The sequence below is a fragment of the Macrobrachium rosenbergii genome, chromosome 20 (genome assembly GCF_040412425.1).
Source record: "Macrobrachium rosenbergii isolate ZJJX-2024 chromosome 20, ASM4041242v1, whole genome shotgun sequence".
Classification (NCBI taxonomy): domain Eukaryota; kingdom Metazoa; phylum Arthropoda; class Malacostraca; order Decapoda; family Palaemonidae; genus Macrobrachium; species Macrobrachium rosenbergii.
The window spans coordinates 47816598-47830808 of record NC_089760.1 but is presented as its reverse complement, the minus strand read 5'-3'; the positions used below and the strand labels follow the sequence as shown (position 1 = coordinate 47830808).

At 47.2% G+C, this 14211-nt stretch overlaps 2 protein-coding genes across 3 annotated transcripts in view; one reads left to right on the top strand and one right to left on the bottom strand.

Annotated features, from left to right (window-relative positions):
• Positions 1 to 14211, bottom strand: part of LOC136849338 (ubiquitin-protein ligase E3B) — a 961194-nt gene that overhangs the window by 657581 nt on the left and 289402 nt on the right. The gene's annotated exons all lie outside the window — the stretch shown is intronic.
• Positions 10896 to 13573, top strand: LOC136849339 (uncharacterized). Its single transcript, XM_067122701.1, has 2 exons — positions 10896 to 11855; positions 11960 to 13573. Exons 1-2 carry the CDS (start codon positions 11664 to 11666, stop codon positions 13337 to 13339), a joined length of 1572 nt encoding a protein of 523 aa, XP_066978802.1. The 5' UTR covers positions 10896 to 11663; the 3' UTR covers positions 13340 to 13573.

Genomic DNA, 14211 nt, shown 5'->3' with positions numbered 1-14211 from the left:
TATCTTTGATTTTTCCTCTCTCCCCAAAATTTACATAACCTCCTGACCCCCACCATTCATCCTCTTTATTCCTCAATCCCTCAAATATTCTTTTCATTATCTGTGACACTATTTCATTTTCCAACTTTCTTTGACCACAAAATGCTAATACCATTTGCTTTTGATTGTCTGTGAGACTCGCTTGTTCTAATACACGAAACCCTTTGCTTCTCCTTTAAGCATGCTCTTCCCTATTGCTCTACTACACTCTGATCCTGCCTTCTCATACCTAATTATAAAATCTCTCATCTTTTCACTAGATTCTCTTTCTATTTTAAAATAATTTTTCATTTTACTGTAATTTTCCATTGGACTATCTTTTGGAGATTCTTACCAGCTTTGATAATATTATCTTTGAACCCTCTTTATCCTGAAGTTCTTCTCTATCTACCCCTTCTGTCACTTCTAAAGCTTTTCCTTTTAAGCTCATTCTTATCTTTATCTCTGGATATTTCACTTCTTCTCCACACACTACAAGCCAATCTTCGACTTGTCCTCTCCCTCCTTTATACTTGCCTTGCATCCAGCTAAATCTAGCACTGTACTTACTATATTTTCCTTGATAAACTGATATTTTGCTGTGCTTACATCAATATTAATATTTGAAAATTAGTTAATCTTTTTCACCATAAAAAATGTATTTATTCATGAAAATAGCATGAAAATACAGCAATTAGTGAATAGTATTGCTTTACGAAAAAATCTGCAAATTAGTGAATTTTCCATGATATATTTGGAGATACTTTTCACAAAAAAATCTGTGATTAACTGAAGTTGCAAATACTGAACCGCAATACAGCGGGGGTCAACTGTATCCCTACGTAACTCTACCAGTTCACACACGTCACTATACTCTCCCCAAAATGGGGACATGTGAGACAGCAAAAGCAAGCGCCAAACTACCAAACCACTAATCTGGGGAGCAAGCCGAACCCGAACTGGAGAGATGGCTGAGAGAGGTGGTGAAGAGCACAGACCTGGTCCCGAGACACACCATGATTCCCTGTCTGTGGAGAAGACCAACAGACCCAGGGCAGTCCAGAGGGCGGGTTACAGAAGATGCCAAGGCTCCAACACCTCACTTGAGGCCAACACCTCACTTGAGGGGGAAACTGAAAAAGGTCGATCACTATGGGCGGGGGGGCGATCTTCCCCCTAATATATACAGTGCAGTCAAATTTCTAACCATAAGGAAAGAATATTTCTCAATTACCTATTATTTTTCTCCTGAACCACATAGGGAGCAAAAGAAGGTAGGCTAACGTTGGAGGATAAGCACCACCAGAAGACAAAAGGAAAAGACTGAGTAGGCTTCTGGTGTGCCCTGATGAATTGTCTATGTAATCTATCGGCCTCTAGCATCTTCTGACACTTCACAAAATTTCATCCTCTCATCAGATGACTCGTTATATTCACATCAAGAAAACCACATGCATGCCTCAACAGCTACGCTGACATGTACAGAAGGCTATGTGGCCATTCACAACCAAAACATTCGGTTTCCACAAACTCTTTCCTATACAGCCTAATGCTTTCATCTCTGCTTGTTGTAGATGACATAATGCATGAACAAAAAACAAGCACAATAACATGCAGGAGAAAATAAGCCAGAAATCATCAAAATCATCACTAACACTGATTCACATCGTCTGCATAAGGACACCACATGAAGAATTCTGACAAGAACGTAAACATTCCAACACCACCTGGTGGGAAACAGGTGATTACAGGGACAGTCCTAGCAGGTTAGCCAAGCGTTATTTTTTTTATATATTTTGTATGCCGTTCGCACCTAATGGCACGAAGATATAAGCTAACTTTAACAGCAGGTAAGATTCATTCCAAAACAATTAAATCTAAGACTCCCCTGAGTTCCTGATGGGAATCTTCAGCAGTATCTTGAATATAATTAAGCTCTATATCAAGGACTTCCTTGATACTTGTAAGATCTCCAATCTCCTTTCTAAAGTCCAACCAAATATCCACAGGAGCCTCTGTCTGGATGGGTTAGGCTGGGACAGTTGGATCAGTGCCACCTGGCAGATAAGATGTCTTGGATTATTTCTGCCTATAACTCATGCTTCCCTGAAGGAATAGGAACCATAGGAGGAAAAGGAATATCAAGGGGAGGAGGGAGGTCCCTGTTGGAGTCCTCATCAGTGTCAGACTGTTGCATGGGTGGTACACCTGGATTTTCTTGGTTCAGTAATGACAGCTCAGTGGCCTGTTACTTAGGCATCTGTCGCAATCAGTGACTTCATGTTCACTGGAGATGCCATATAGGAAGATAATGGATTCCAGTCTCTTGGCATGTTGACCACAGCATGGTATCTGCTTTCTGCTGTACTGTATTTTAACCACAAATGTGTTTTCCCTACCCCCTCCTCCCACACCCACAACACACGCACAATCCTACAGAACCCTTGAACTCAAAGGGCTAATTTAAACAAACCCTATTATCATGTAGGTTCCCACTAGTTGCATGTTGCTTACTTTCCACATGTCCAGCAAACACCCACACTGTACTCAACTTTGTGTATGCAAGGGCTCCAGCAGGTGTTATGTGCTGCTCCACTGGCAAACAGCGGAATATGCAGTTTACACTGAAGCAAGCAACCTTTGGGACTAGCATATTGGTAGCCCTGTAGTAAGAAAAAAAAATTGAGAAACAGTAGAATGCAAGCTGCATATATGTCTCATAAGCAGAGCACACACATTTGGATGAAATGGACTGACTTGGTTACAAGTACAGTATGTGACTTTGACAGTCGATTATGAGACAAGCTTAGTGTGTGACATTCATTTATTGATTATAAAATTAATAGTGACAATCCTTTAAATTATGAATCAATTAGAGGTACAACTGACATCTAGTTAAGCGAAAAGCTCAATGGTCAATATTTATAAAAACAGAGGTAATGTAATAATAAATATTTGCAGGCTAGGGTACTTTATATTGAAAGCTAGCTAAGAAAATCTAATTTAAAATACCACATATATATGCTATATTGGGTGGTACTATAAATTATTAATAAATATAAGTATTCCTGTAAAAAATCTTTTCCAAACTTAAAGGCATCTCTTATATTTGTAGGCTTGGGTATTTATAATTAAAGCTAGCCTAGCATATCTAAATTATAATACCACATATGAAAGCTATAATAGGTGGTACTATATTTTGAATCATATTACCTATCAGTTTTCTTGTAGAATTTTCAGAAGTTATATCAGTATTTCTTATTTTCATAGGCTTGGGTATTTTATCTTGAAAGTTAGCATAGCAAATATGAATTAAAACACCACTATATATACTGCACTCGGTGGTACTGTATCTTAATTCATTATTACCTTAAAATTAAAGTACAGGCAGTCCCCGGTTTACGACGGGTCTGGCTTACGACGTCACGAGGTTACGACGCTTTTCACAAATGTTCATCAGAAATTATTTCCCAGTTTACGATGCATGTTCCAGGGTTACGACGCGTCGTGTGCCTATCCGACAGAAGAAATATGGTTCTAAAACGGCAGAATAATAAAAATTTTGAGGTTTTTTTGATGAAAAACTCAATAAAAATGCAGTTTGCACCATTTCCAATCAACCCAGAGCATTAAAAGTAAGGTTTTCTTAGAATTTTTTATGATTTTCGACGATTTTTCGGTTTACGACGATTTTCGGCTTACAATGCACCATAAGAACAGAAACCCCGTCATAAACCAGGGACTGCCTGTATTCTCCACACAAGCTATAATGAGTGGTAACATATTTCATATTTTCATTAGCTATTAGTACTAGTATTGCTGCAAAGATTACTGGATTATGACTTACTTTTACACTGGTAAAACTAATGTGTCGTTGAAACTATTAGTTAAATAAATATTACCAGTATGGGAAAGATTTTCTGCTGCTTCACTGAACTGGGGTTTATAATATTGCTCCTTGTGGCATATAAATACCTATGAAAAGCAGATCCATGATCAACAGAGCAAAATAAATTTTGAAACAAAAAAAACCTCCAATAGTACCAACTTTAACAAGGGTGGATTTCCGTGTATCACAATCTCTCAATATCATTTCTTAGACCAAAATTCAGCAAGAGAGTTAAGGAAAAAATGCGTAGATTAAAGACACAATGAGAATACATTCTAGAGTTGGAAATGGTAAGGTATAATATCATTCCTTACATTGTAAGTTAAATCTATAAAGTATACCGAGAACAATCAGCAGACAAATTTAATAACAAAACCTCTAATTTGTTTCAATTTAGAAAGGGGCTAACGCTACATAGCAGCAAGAAGCATATGGTTGGTCCATTAATCTAACAATAGCTAGAGTGGAACTGCGAGAAAACCCCACAGTTACACTAAGAAGTAATAGTTAGAGAGGTTGGACAACAAAACTGAAAACAGCAATTGAAGGTAAAGTAAAAAGCTAAAAGTCGATGCAGCTAGTAATGCCCACAGTACACCATGTTAAGTGCACTGATGGTACTACACCCTTTTACTGGGGCATGGGACTCACTCAGTCTCAAAGCAGAAAATAGACCTAAAATGAAGGCTGCCTTCAAGTTTACACTCCATGTGGATTACAGCCTAATGGGATCTAAAGTGACATTTGAAAGGCATTTACAGAAGAGTGATCAACCCTATACAGTAACAGGAGCTTCAGATGGCAGCAGGACTTCCTTTTCAAAATCCTGCACATATGTCATAAATCAGTTGATGAACCTATAAGCACAATTTGGGGAAAGACTTGTGTTTTCTAGGCTTTGACCTGTGTCACCCGGTGAAATTACCATCTAGCACATATTTCTAGGTAAATTTATTGCTAAACATACCAGAGAAAAGCTAAATGCAATGCTGGGGTTACTACCCCCAGTGCGAGCTCCATAAAATGGAGTCGTATATAGGAAAGGGTGAGTGTTGTCACTACCACAGACCTCTGCCCTGTAGAGATATCCAATCTCAAAATCCCCAAAAGCGATGTGCCATTACAAAGCCCGCACCAGCTCCCCGAATACCAACAACTCAGCCGCCATATTGGCATTCCATTTTAGCACGAGCCAGCGCCTTGTTGTACATTTCAACGGTGTGCTTCTTTTGCTTTTTCTGTACACTGGCATGTCTTCCGTTTAGGATTTTCCTTCATCTAAGTTGAGTACCATCTCCCTTTGAGTTTTTTGGCGTTTTGAGACCTTTTATTTAACCTCTAATTCGATAATTATGGGGTTGAATATGACGCTGGTCTCGGCCGCCTCTCTCTCTGACCACACATGACCTTCAGTCTTCGTTTGGTTAACAGTATGATTCTGTCCCTTTGCTGTATGATAATATGTTTTATTTATGTGTTTTTTACATATTTTCATATTCACTCCTTGTCGGAGTCAGTTTATTCCGAATTACCCTTCCCTGGGGAGGCGCGAGTCCTCGCTTATCGTAGGCTATGAGGTTCCCCCTCTCGCCTTTGTGATCATAATTCCATGTTCTCCTTGGACCCATTCCTCCTCCAGCTCACGGGTATATTCTCTGAGATGGTGCTGTTATGCTAATTATATTTGCTAATTTATATGTTAACGGATGACATTTATATTTTTGGATTAATATTGTTACGCTTGAATGTAAGGGTCGGCCATTATTTATCATCCGCGTCCCATATGTCGCGAGTGGTTTGGCCTGCCCTTCTACATGAGTCCTTTTATCATTTATGTTCTGTATGGATATATATATTATTTACTTTATATTTATACATTGTTTGGTTAACTTTTAGTGTTACTTTAGTCAGATAGTTCCTGCGTTGGGTCTCCTAGGCTGGTCCTCCTGGCTGCTGTTTGGCTTCGGAAGGTTAGCCTAGGAAGTTAGGCTCCCTTACGGCTCTTTGCTCCCTACTTCCTCGACCAGGTCGTTTTGAGGCTTGGAGGGAGGCATGGGTGGGTAGGAGAGTCCCACGTTCTGAGCCCTCCTGACGGTATCGTCTGGTTCGGATAGGTGTTATTAGGCCTATGATTTTCCCACCCTCTCCCTATTTTGGCCTACCAGCTCGGACTCTTGGGTCTTCGTAAGGTTAGGCTAGAATAGCGAGGGTCTTCTCATTCGTAGCCTACTCCTGTCCGAGCCGTAGGTGTCGGGGCAGGCAACCTGGCATCGTGTGTCTCCCCTCCCCCCCCTCCCACCTCCCCTTCCAACGCTCGGCTTGTCTTCCTACCCGTGTAAAGATTGTCGTTGAGAAGCGAGCCTGGGGTAGAGGTTGCTCTGAGCCTTTTTTGTGTCGCTAGCCTAACAAATCCCTTTACCCCTTCCTTTGCATTGGGTGGTTTTCCTAGTTCTCCCGCGCCAGGACGCTGATCTCTTTTGACCGGCATCCTATGGGGAGTTCTTTTGGTGTCTAGGGATGCTTCCCGACTCCCTAGCCACCGCTAATTGATTACCACCACTTTGCAACCCCTTAGCATTTGGAGTGTAACCTAGTATCCTCCCCGCATTTGGTAGTCGTTCTCCCATGATCGACACCCCGTGGGGTTCCTATCGGCGTCCAGGGGGGTGTCCCCACCCATCTGGCCGCTGCTGTAGGTTCCTCCACTTGACTATTCCCTACCCTTTCCCTAGCATCAGACGCGTGACCGAAGTTTCTCCTGCCCCAGGGTGGTCGTTCTCTTAAGACCGACACCCGTGGAGAGTTAGTTCGGTATCCAGTTAGAGTTATCCACCTAACTGGCCTCCGTATCAGCCCGCTCTTCTGCTAGCTGTTATTGTCCTTGTTTTTTCCCTGTTCATACAACTGGAACATCGACCATATACCCTGGGAATCTGTCTTGACTTTGGCCAGAACCTACCTCCGCCGAGTTTGTCGGGTCTCCTGTTACCCCCTCTTTAATGTAACCACTCCGGTGGGTGTGGTGTGTGGTTGGACAGCGCTCACCCCGCCTCCTCCGCCGCCACCATAAGTATGGTGTAACTCGATTCCCCCGGCATCAAAGTGGAGTTTTAAAATCAATGTATCATAACCATTGTTTTTTGACAAGTACTCGTTGTTAACCATTCCGTACAGTGTATTTACCATACCTCTACCGGACTGTGTCCAGAGGTATTCATGCAATCCTAGCACCGGAATTACTCCGGCGGTCCTTAACATTTTCACTCATGTACCTTGTATATCATTCCCCTAATACCAGAATTAACTCCGGCGGAGTCTGACCGGACCATTTGCATGCTCCGTTAGTAATTTTAAAATTAAGACTCATCTCCGGCGACCCTACTCCGGCGTGCCTTATTAGCATACTCATGTATCATCTGTCCACTTACAGATGGTACGTTGTCAGGAGCATGGGTGCACGGTGGTCCTGCAGCAGTCCTGTGGACACGAAGTGTGTCGTTCTCACTCCAGCTGCGCGGTCCGAGTCGGGGGCCTGATCGTCTGGCACCCTGACTGATGTGAGGTGTGCTGCGCTCTTTACGAGCGAGTGTTGGATGAGTCGGTAAGTTACATGTCCACTAATCGTTATTCTCTCTTGAGTTTGTGGCCTTTATTGATACATATATATGACAGTTGGAGATTTCGTTAGTGAGCACTCCCCTCTTTTCAGGCCGACCGCAGCTCCCGCGACTCTTCGCTGTCGACCCTCAATACCTGGGTCAGTGGTTTCGGGAGGAATGTCGCGTCGGGGAAGCCCTACGTTCTTTCAGAGATCTGCAATCTCCTCTACCCCGGCGCCCGGATCTCAGCGGCCGTCCGGGCGGAAGTAGCCGCCCCCTTGATCGCTGGGATCCGTGAGATGACGGAGCCCTCCCATGAAGAAGAAGCCATCTGCGGAGAGGTAGCGGAGGAGGTTGCGGCGATCAACATCAACCTCAAGCCGATGAGCGTTGACCCGGACCACCAGGTTGCAGGTAAGGGGGTAAGTGAGGTAGATGGTTCTGATCCTCTCTTTAGCTCTCCTTCCTCTTCTGTTTCTTCCTTCAGAGGATTTGAGAAATCCTCTTACCTTGAGGACAGGTCAAGGTCTACTGTCCCCAAGGTAAAGTCTGTGAAAACCAGGACCTTATCAAAGTCCTTCAAACCCCAGAGGCCTCACCCCGGAGCTCCCTCGAAGTCGTCACGGGCCCCTAGCCCCGTGCCGTCTATGAGCAAGGCTCCCCCCTCTGGAAAGGGATCAATATCTAGGCAAAGTAAGGCGAGTCCCCCTCGTCCTGACTTTGACCCAGAGGCGTTCGCGGAACTTCTTATAAAAAAGTTCGATAAAAGGGTGGAGGCCAGGATTAGCGAACTCTCCTCCCAGTTGGCTTCGGGCCTGAAGTCTTCTGGCGAGTCGGTGAAATCCCTAGCAGAGAAGGTACAGACCCAGCAGAGCTTGCTCTCTGGGTTTATGCGCGCCGGAGCAGCGGCTCAGTCTTACGCTGTTCCGGACGCTTCCGGTCTTCCTCCCTTTGATAAGGGAAACCCTTGGCGCCTGGCTCTTCATGCTCCTCAGCATGAAGATACCCTCACCATTGAAGGACTGGGTACTCGCAGGTTGGAGGAGCTGGAGTTCTTCCCACCTGACCTAGTGCCTCCCTACCCAGGCTATGCCAGGCTTACCGAGGAAGCCTGGATAAGATCGGATAAGGTCCCAAAGGAGACTGCCATCTTTCCGAGGGACCAGGCACAATCCACCCTGTTGCGCACGCTCACAGAGTGGGAGGCCAAGAACATGAAACTCACCCCTGTTAAAGGGATGTTTACGATGTTCTCGGTGAGGGATGCTATCCCCACCCCCTGCACGACTAAGGTAGCTCTGATTACCAGTCAGGCAGGCATCGAGGGCAAGCCCCTTCCACAACTCCAGGAGACAGATCCCACCTCTCTCGTCTTTCCCAGAGATTCTGAATTTTGGAAGGGAGCTCCGGCCACTTTCACGGTGGGTAGGCTCGACCCTGACTGCACTTCTTCCCTCTTCAGCGAGCAGCTTCCCAAACTCCCGGAATCTCTTCTGAAGGCCGAATCAGAAGCCAAGAGCAGGTTGAGTCGGTCCCTGCATTCCCTGACTTTGGCAGAGGCAACTTCGGTTGTCTACAATGAAGAAGCCCTCTTCCAGGTCCTTACCAAATCCCTACTGGCGGGATTCCAACAGGACCTGTACGACTTCATAGTGGCTCGTATGAATTGCCAAAAACATATCTTTGCGGCAGCCACTATATGGCACGAGCCCAATAGGCTCATGAAGAGCTCTGTTTGGGGGACTAATCTCTTCCCTCAGGAAGAAGTAAATACAGTCCTGGCAGAGGCAACCAGGGCAAACCAAAGCCTCCGCTCCCGCTGGGGTCTCCCCTGGCGGAAGCCAACGGAGTCCGCCGACCTCATCCCAGACCCGGGAAGAGGTTCAAGAAGTTTAAAAGACCACATACCCAGACTGTGCTGCAGGCTGTTCCGCTCTCCAGCCGGCCAGCCTTCAACCTCTAAAGCACAGCCTCAGCATCAGTATGTGCTGGTACAGCCAGCCCAACACACGCTCGCTTCCCCTTCTTATGTGACACCTCCGGCTTTCAACGCTTCATTTGAAAGCCAAGGGGCATTTCGGGCATTCAACCGAAATGCCAGGGGAAGTAGAGCCAGAGGCTCTTTTAGAGGCAAATCGGCGTCCCGTTCCATCTCCCGAGGGAGGGGAGGCCAAGGTAGCAGAGGAGGTAGATCATCCCCCGCTCAGTGAGGCTCCTCAGGTAGGCGGGAGGTTGTATCTCTTTCGGGACCAATGGACCTTCAGTCCGTGGGCCCACAGCATAGTCTCCAAGGGCCTGGGATGGAGCTGGAGCAGAGGCCCTCCTCCGCTAGTCAGATTCCATCAGTCACCGTCCAAAGCCCTAAAGGACTTTGTGAAGGACCTGCTCCAAAAGAGGGCTATAAAGAAAGCGAGGCACCTGAAGTTTCAGGGCAGACTGTTCAGCGTTCCAAAGAAAGGCTCCAGTCAACAAAGAGTAATCCTAGACTTGTCTCGTCTCAATTTATACATTCAATGCGACAAATTTCGCATGCCTACAATCTCACAGGTTCGGACCCTACTACCCCGTGGAGCCGTAACCACCTCTACAGATCTTTCAGACGCCTATTATCACGTCCCGGTTGCGAGAAGGTTCTCTCCTTATCTGGGGTTCAGACTAGGAAAGCAAGCTTACTCGTTCAGGGTCATGCCATTCGGGCTCAACATAGCACCCAGAATTTTCACCAAACTGGCAGATATAGTAGTCCAACAACTACGGTCACAGGGGATCATGCTGGCCGCATACCTGGACGATTGGATAATCTGGGCACCCAACGCCAGCGAATGTCGGAAAGCAACAGCCATAGTAATCAGTTTTCTGGAATCTCTAGGCTTCCAAATAAACAGGGAGAAATCCCGCCTAGTTCCGGAGAGCCACTTTCAGTGGTTGGGAATCCAGTGGGGACCTGGACTCACACAAACTGTCTCTTCCGCCAGCCAAACGGAAAGAAATAGCCAAAGCAACCAGACAATTCCTCAAGAACAGGAAAGCTTCCTGCCGTACCCAAGAAAGAGTCTTAGGTTCCCTTCAGTTTGCTTCAATAACGGATCTGCTCCTGAAAGCCAAACTGAAAGACATAAACAGAGTGTGGCGGAGACGTGCCAACAACAGATTCAGAGACAAGATGTCCCTAATTCCGCCAGTGTTGAGAAAGAGACTCCGGCCCTGGACAACAGTCAAGTGCTTGTCAAAATCAGTACCGCTCCAGTTTCCCCTCCGGCATTGGTAATTCACACGGATGCTTCCCTGAGCGGGTGGGGAGGATATTCTCAACACAAAAAAGTGCAGGGAACGTGGTCCACTATGTTCCGTCAGTTTCATTCTTGGAGTGGTGTAGTGCAGTTGAGCGGGTCATATGTTTCCCCCGTCTCCTGTTCTCTTTCTTCGTAGCCTACCATTCTCCCCTACTCCACCCACTCCCCCACCCTTCCAGCTTTGCTCTACTCGTGCGGGTGACGCTAGATGGCGTTTTCTCCGAGTTCAGGGACTTCTCCATTTGGTACAGGGATTCGCTCCCTCCCATACAGTCCCTAGCATCGCTGTGTTGGTGTTAGTGATTCGTTCACTTGTAGCTTGAACGTGTTCGAACACTCTATCCCGCACTCCTCCCTCCCCGTCGGGCTACTCGGCTAGGTTATTATATTTGCTCCGGTTTATGTTATGAATATACGAGCATCTTGCCCACCTTGTTTCTCTGGCGGGGAAGTAGTGAAGAGGGATTTATTTATTTATATAAGGGGAGCGGATCCCTCCGGTCTCCGGAGCATTTACTCTTTATGCCGTCATTAGTTTAATGTTATTATTCATGATATACGTATTTAAACATAAATATATGTGTTATCTTCGGAGTACTCTCCTTAGTTTTATACGTGAGTCCGGTTCTACGCCCGGGGGTTCCGCCGTTAATTTTACAGGCAACCCCTGCGGCGAGTTCCTGTTGTCTCATTCCTTTCATTCCCCGGAGTATTCCGGGGTCTGGAAGTCTTGCCTGCCACTCTGTGTATTTTAGAGCTTATTGGCCTAGTTTATGATAAGGTATTTCTTCTCCACCGGAGTATTCCGGCTGCAGTTGAAATTCCCGGCCTTGCCGGCTTTAGATTGCTTAGAGTGGTAGGTTCATGTTCGTTTTCCACTTACAGACTGTTCGCTGTGAGGAGCCGGGGTGTACCGCATCACTGCAACAACCTTACAGTCACGTAGTGTGCCGGACCCACGCTGGTTGTGCGGTCCGGCTCGACGATCTGGTAGTCTGGCACCCCGATGGTTGTGAGGTTTGCTTCGCCTTGTGCGCAACCATCCAGGATGAGTCGGTAAGTGACAACCTTCCTCCGTTTTATGCTCCTCATTTTGAATTTTGTCTATGTGGTTTCCGGACTGTTTTTTCGCCCTTAGCTAATTGCTGGCTTTCTTTCAGGCGGACGAGTCCTCTAAGAAGTCGGCCTTGGAATCTCTCCGGGCCTGGGTGGCTGGGTTTGGTAGGAATGTTCCGTCGGGGAAGCCCTACGTCCTCGACGCGAAGTTGAGGGACCTGCTCTACCCCGGCGCACGAGTGGCGGCCGCAGTGCCAGAAGATCTTGCCACCCCCATCATCCAGCAGATCCGGGATGCGACCCAGCCACCCCAAGTGGATATCCTCTACTCAGAAGTTTCAGAGGACGTCGCCGCCTTGAACTTAGACCTTGAACCCATGGCTACTGAACAGGACCAGGGGGTAAGTAGCGAGGTAGGTGAGGTTGTTGGGGCGGGCACCCTTTTTGATTCCCCAGCTTCTTCGATTTCTTCTTTTTCAGGTTTTGGGAAGTCTTCCTCCTTGGGTGATAGGGCTCCATCAGCTATCCCCAAGTTGAAGTTGAAGACTTCATGGAAGGCGAAGGGCTATAAGTCCTCGTCCTCCAAGAAAGCATCGCCTTTCCCCCCGTCGAAGGCTAAGGTCTCAGCACCTGTAGCCTCCGGGAGCAAGTCTGGTTCCTCCGGCAAAGGCGTGAGTAAGAGGGCAGAAAAACCAAGCCCTCCTCGCCAACCTGCCTTTGACGTGGAGACCTTTGCGAAACAGATGTTTCAAAGGTTCTCCGAGGACATCAATGATAAATTCAATCAAATATCAGAAAAGTTTGCCACCTATGATAGTAAGATAACCGAGAAGTTTGCCACTTATGACAACATGCTGGCGGGAATGGCCAATCCACCCCCAGCCGAACCCCAGTATGTCATTCCCGACATGGTGGACCTCCCGCCTTTCGATCTTGGCAACCCTTGGCGTTTCGCCCTCCGGGCCATCCAACACGATGGCAAACTAACTATTGAGGGTCTTGGCACGAGACGGTTGGAGGAGTTGGAGTTCTTCCCCGCCGATCTTTTGCCCCCGTATCCAGGCTTCGTAAGGTTGACAGAGGAAGCTTGGATACGTTCTGATAAGGTTCCCAGGGAGACTGTCATCATCCCTAGGGACCAAGCTCAGTCGTCTCTCCTGCGCACTCTGACGGAGTGGCAGGCAGACAACACAAAGTTGACTCCTTTCAAGGGCAACTATACTATGTTTGCCCTGGGAGACAACTTACCAACTCCCTGTTTGAACAAAGTCGCCCTGGCTACGGCCGGAGCGTGCTTTGATGGTAATCCGTTACCGCAGCTGAGAGAAACAGACCCCACTTCCTGGTGTTCCCGGGAAGTGATGAGTTCTGGATGGATGCTCCGGCCCACCTTCACGGTCGGGAAGTTGGACCCCTCTGTGCTTCCTCACAGTTTAGTGAGGAACTCCCAAGCTGCCAGAATCTTTGCTAAAGGCGGAGTTTGATGCCCGGACTAAGCTAGCCCGGTCCCTGAACTCCGTCTGCCTCACGGAAGCCACTGCCGTCTCCCGCGCCGGACGAGCCCTTTTTCCAGGTCTTAGCTAAGTCCCTGTTAGCTGGCTTTCAGTCTGACCTGTTTGAATTCATCATGGCCAGACTGGAATGCAGGAAGTTTATCTTTGCAAATGCTACTATCCGTCACGAGCCTAACAAGCTCGTAAAAAGCTCGATCTGGGGACCTAACCTCTTCCCAGAAGAAGAGGTTACGAACGTCATGACGGAGGCTACAAGGGCCAACCAGAGTCTGCGCTCTCGCTGGGGCATCTCCACCTACAAGCGCAAGACCCCAGAATCTGGCGGCCCCCAGACGAGAGGAGGTAAACGTTTTAGGAGACATAAGAGGCCCCACCAGCAGACGGTAGTTCAAGCCGTCCCAGTCTCGGCAGTGGCACAGCCCTCCACCTCAAAAGCTCACCCCCAACAATATGTGCTGGTCCAACCAGCTCATTCCCTTGCTGCGCCCTCGTATGTTACTTCACCAGCATACAACTCCACCTATGAGGGCCGGGGTTACTTTCACGGCCTTAACAGAATCGCAAGGGGGGGAAGAGGCAGGGCCCCTCACAGAGGAAAGGCAAACACCACCCCAAGAGGAAAACCTGGACGTGGTAGAGGGAATAAACCCGCTCCCTCCCACTGAGAAAACACAGGTAGGTGGTCGCCTGTATTGGTTCAGGGACCAATGGACCTTCAGCCCTTGGGCACACAGTATTGTGTCCAAAGGTCTGGGTTGGAGCTGGATCAAGGAACCTCCTCCTCTGAACAGGTTTTACCAGCCACCCTCATCAATCCTACGAGATTATGTGGCAGAATTGCT

Coding starts and splice junctions, on each gene's coding strand:
- LOC136849339 (XM_067122701.1), top strand. CDS start 11,664: ATGTTCGTTTTCCACTTACAGACTGTTCGCTGTGAGGAGCCGGGGTGT. Junction 11,856..11,959: donor CAACCATCCAGGATGAGTCG/GTAAGTGACAAC, acceptor GCTTTCTTTCAG/GCGGACGAGTCCTCTAAGAA.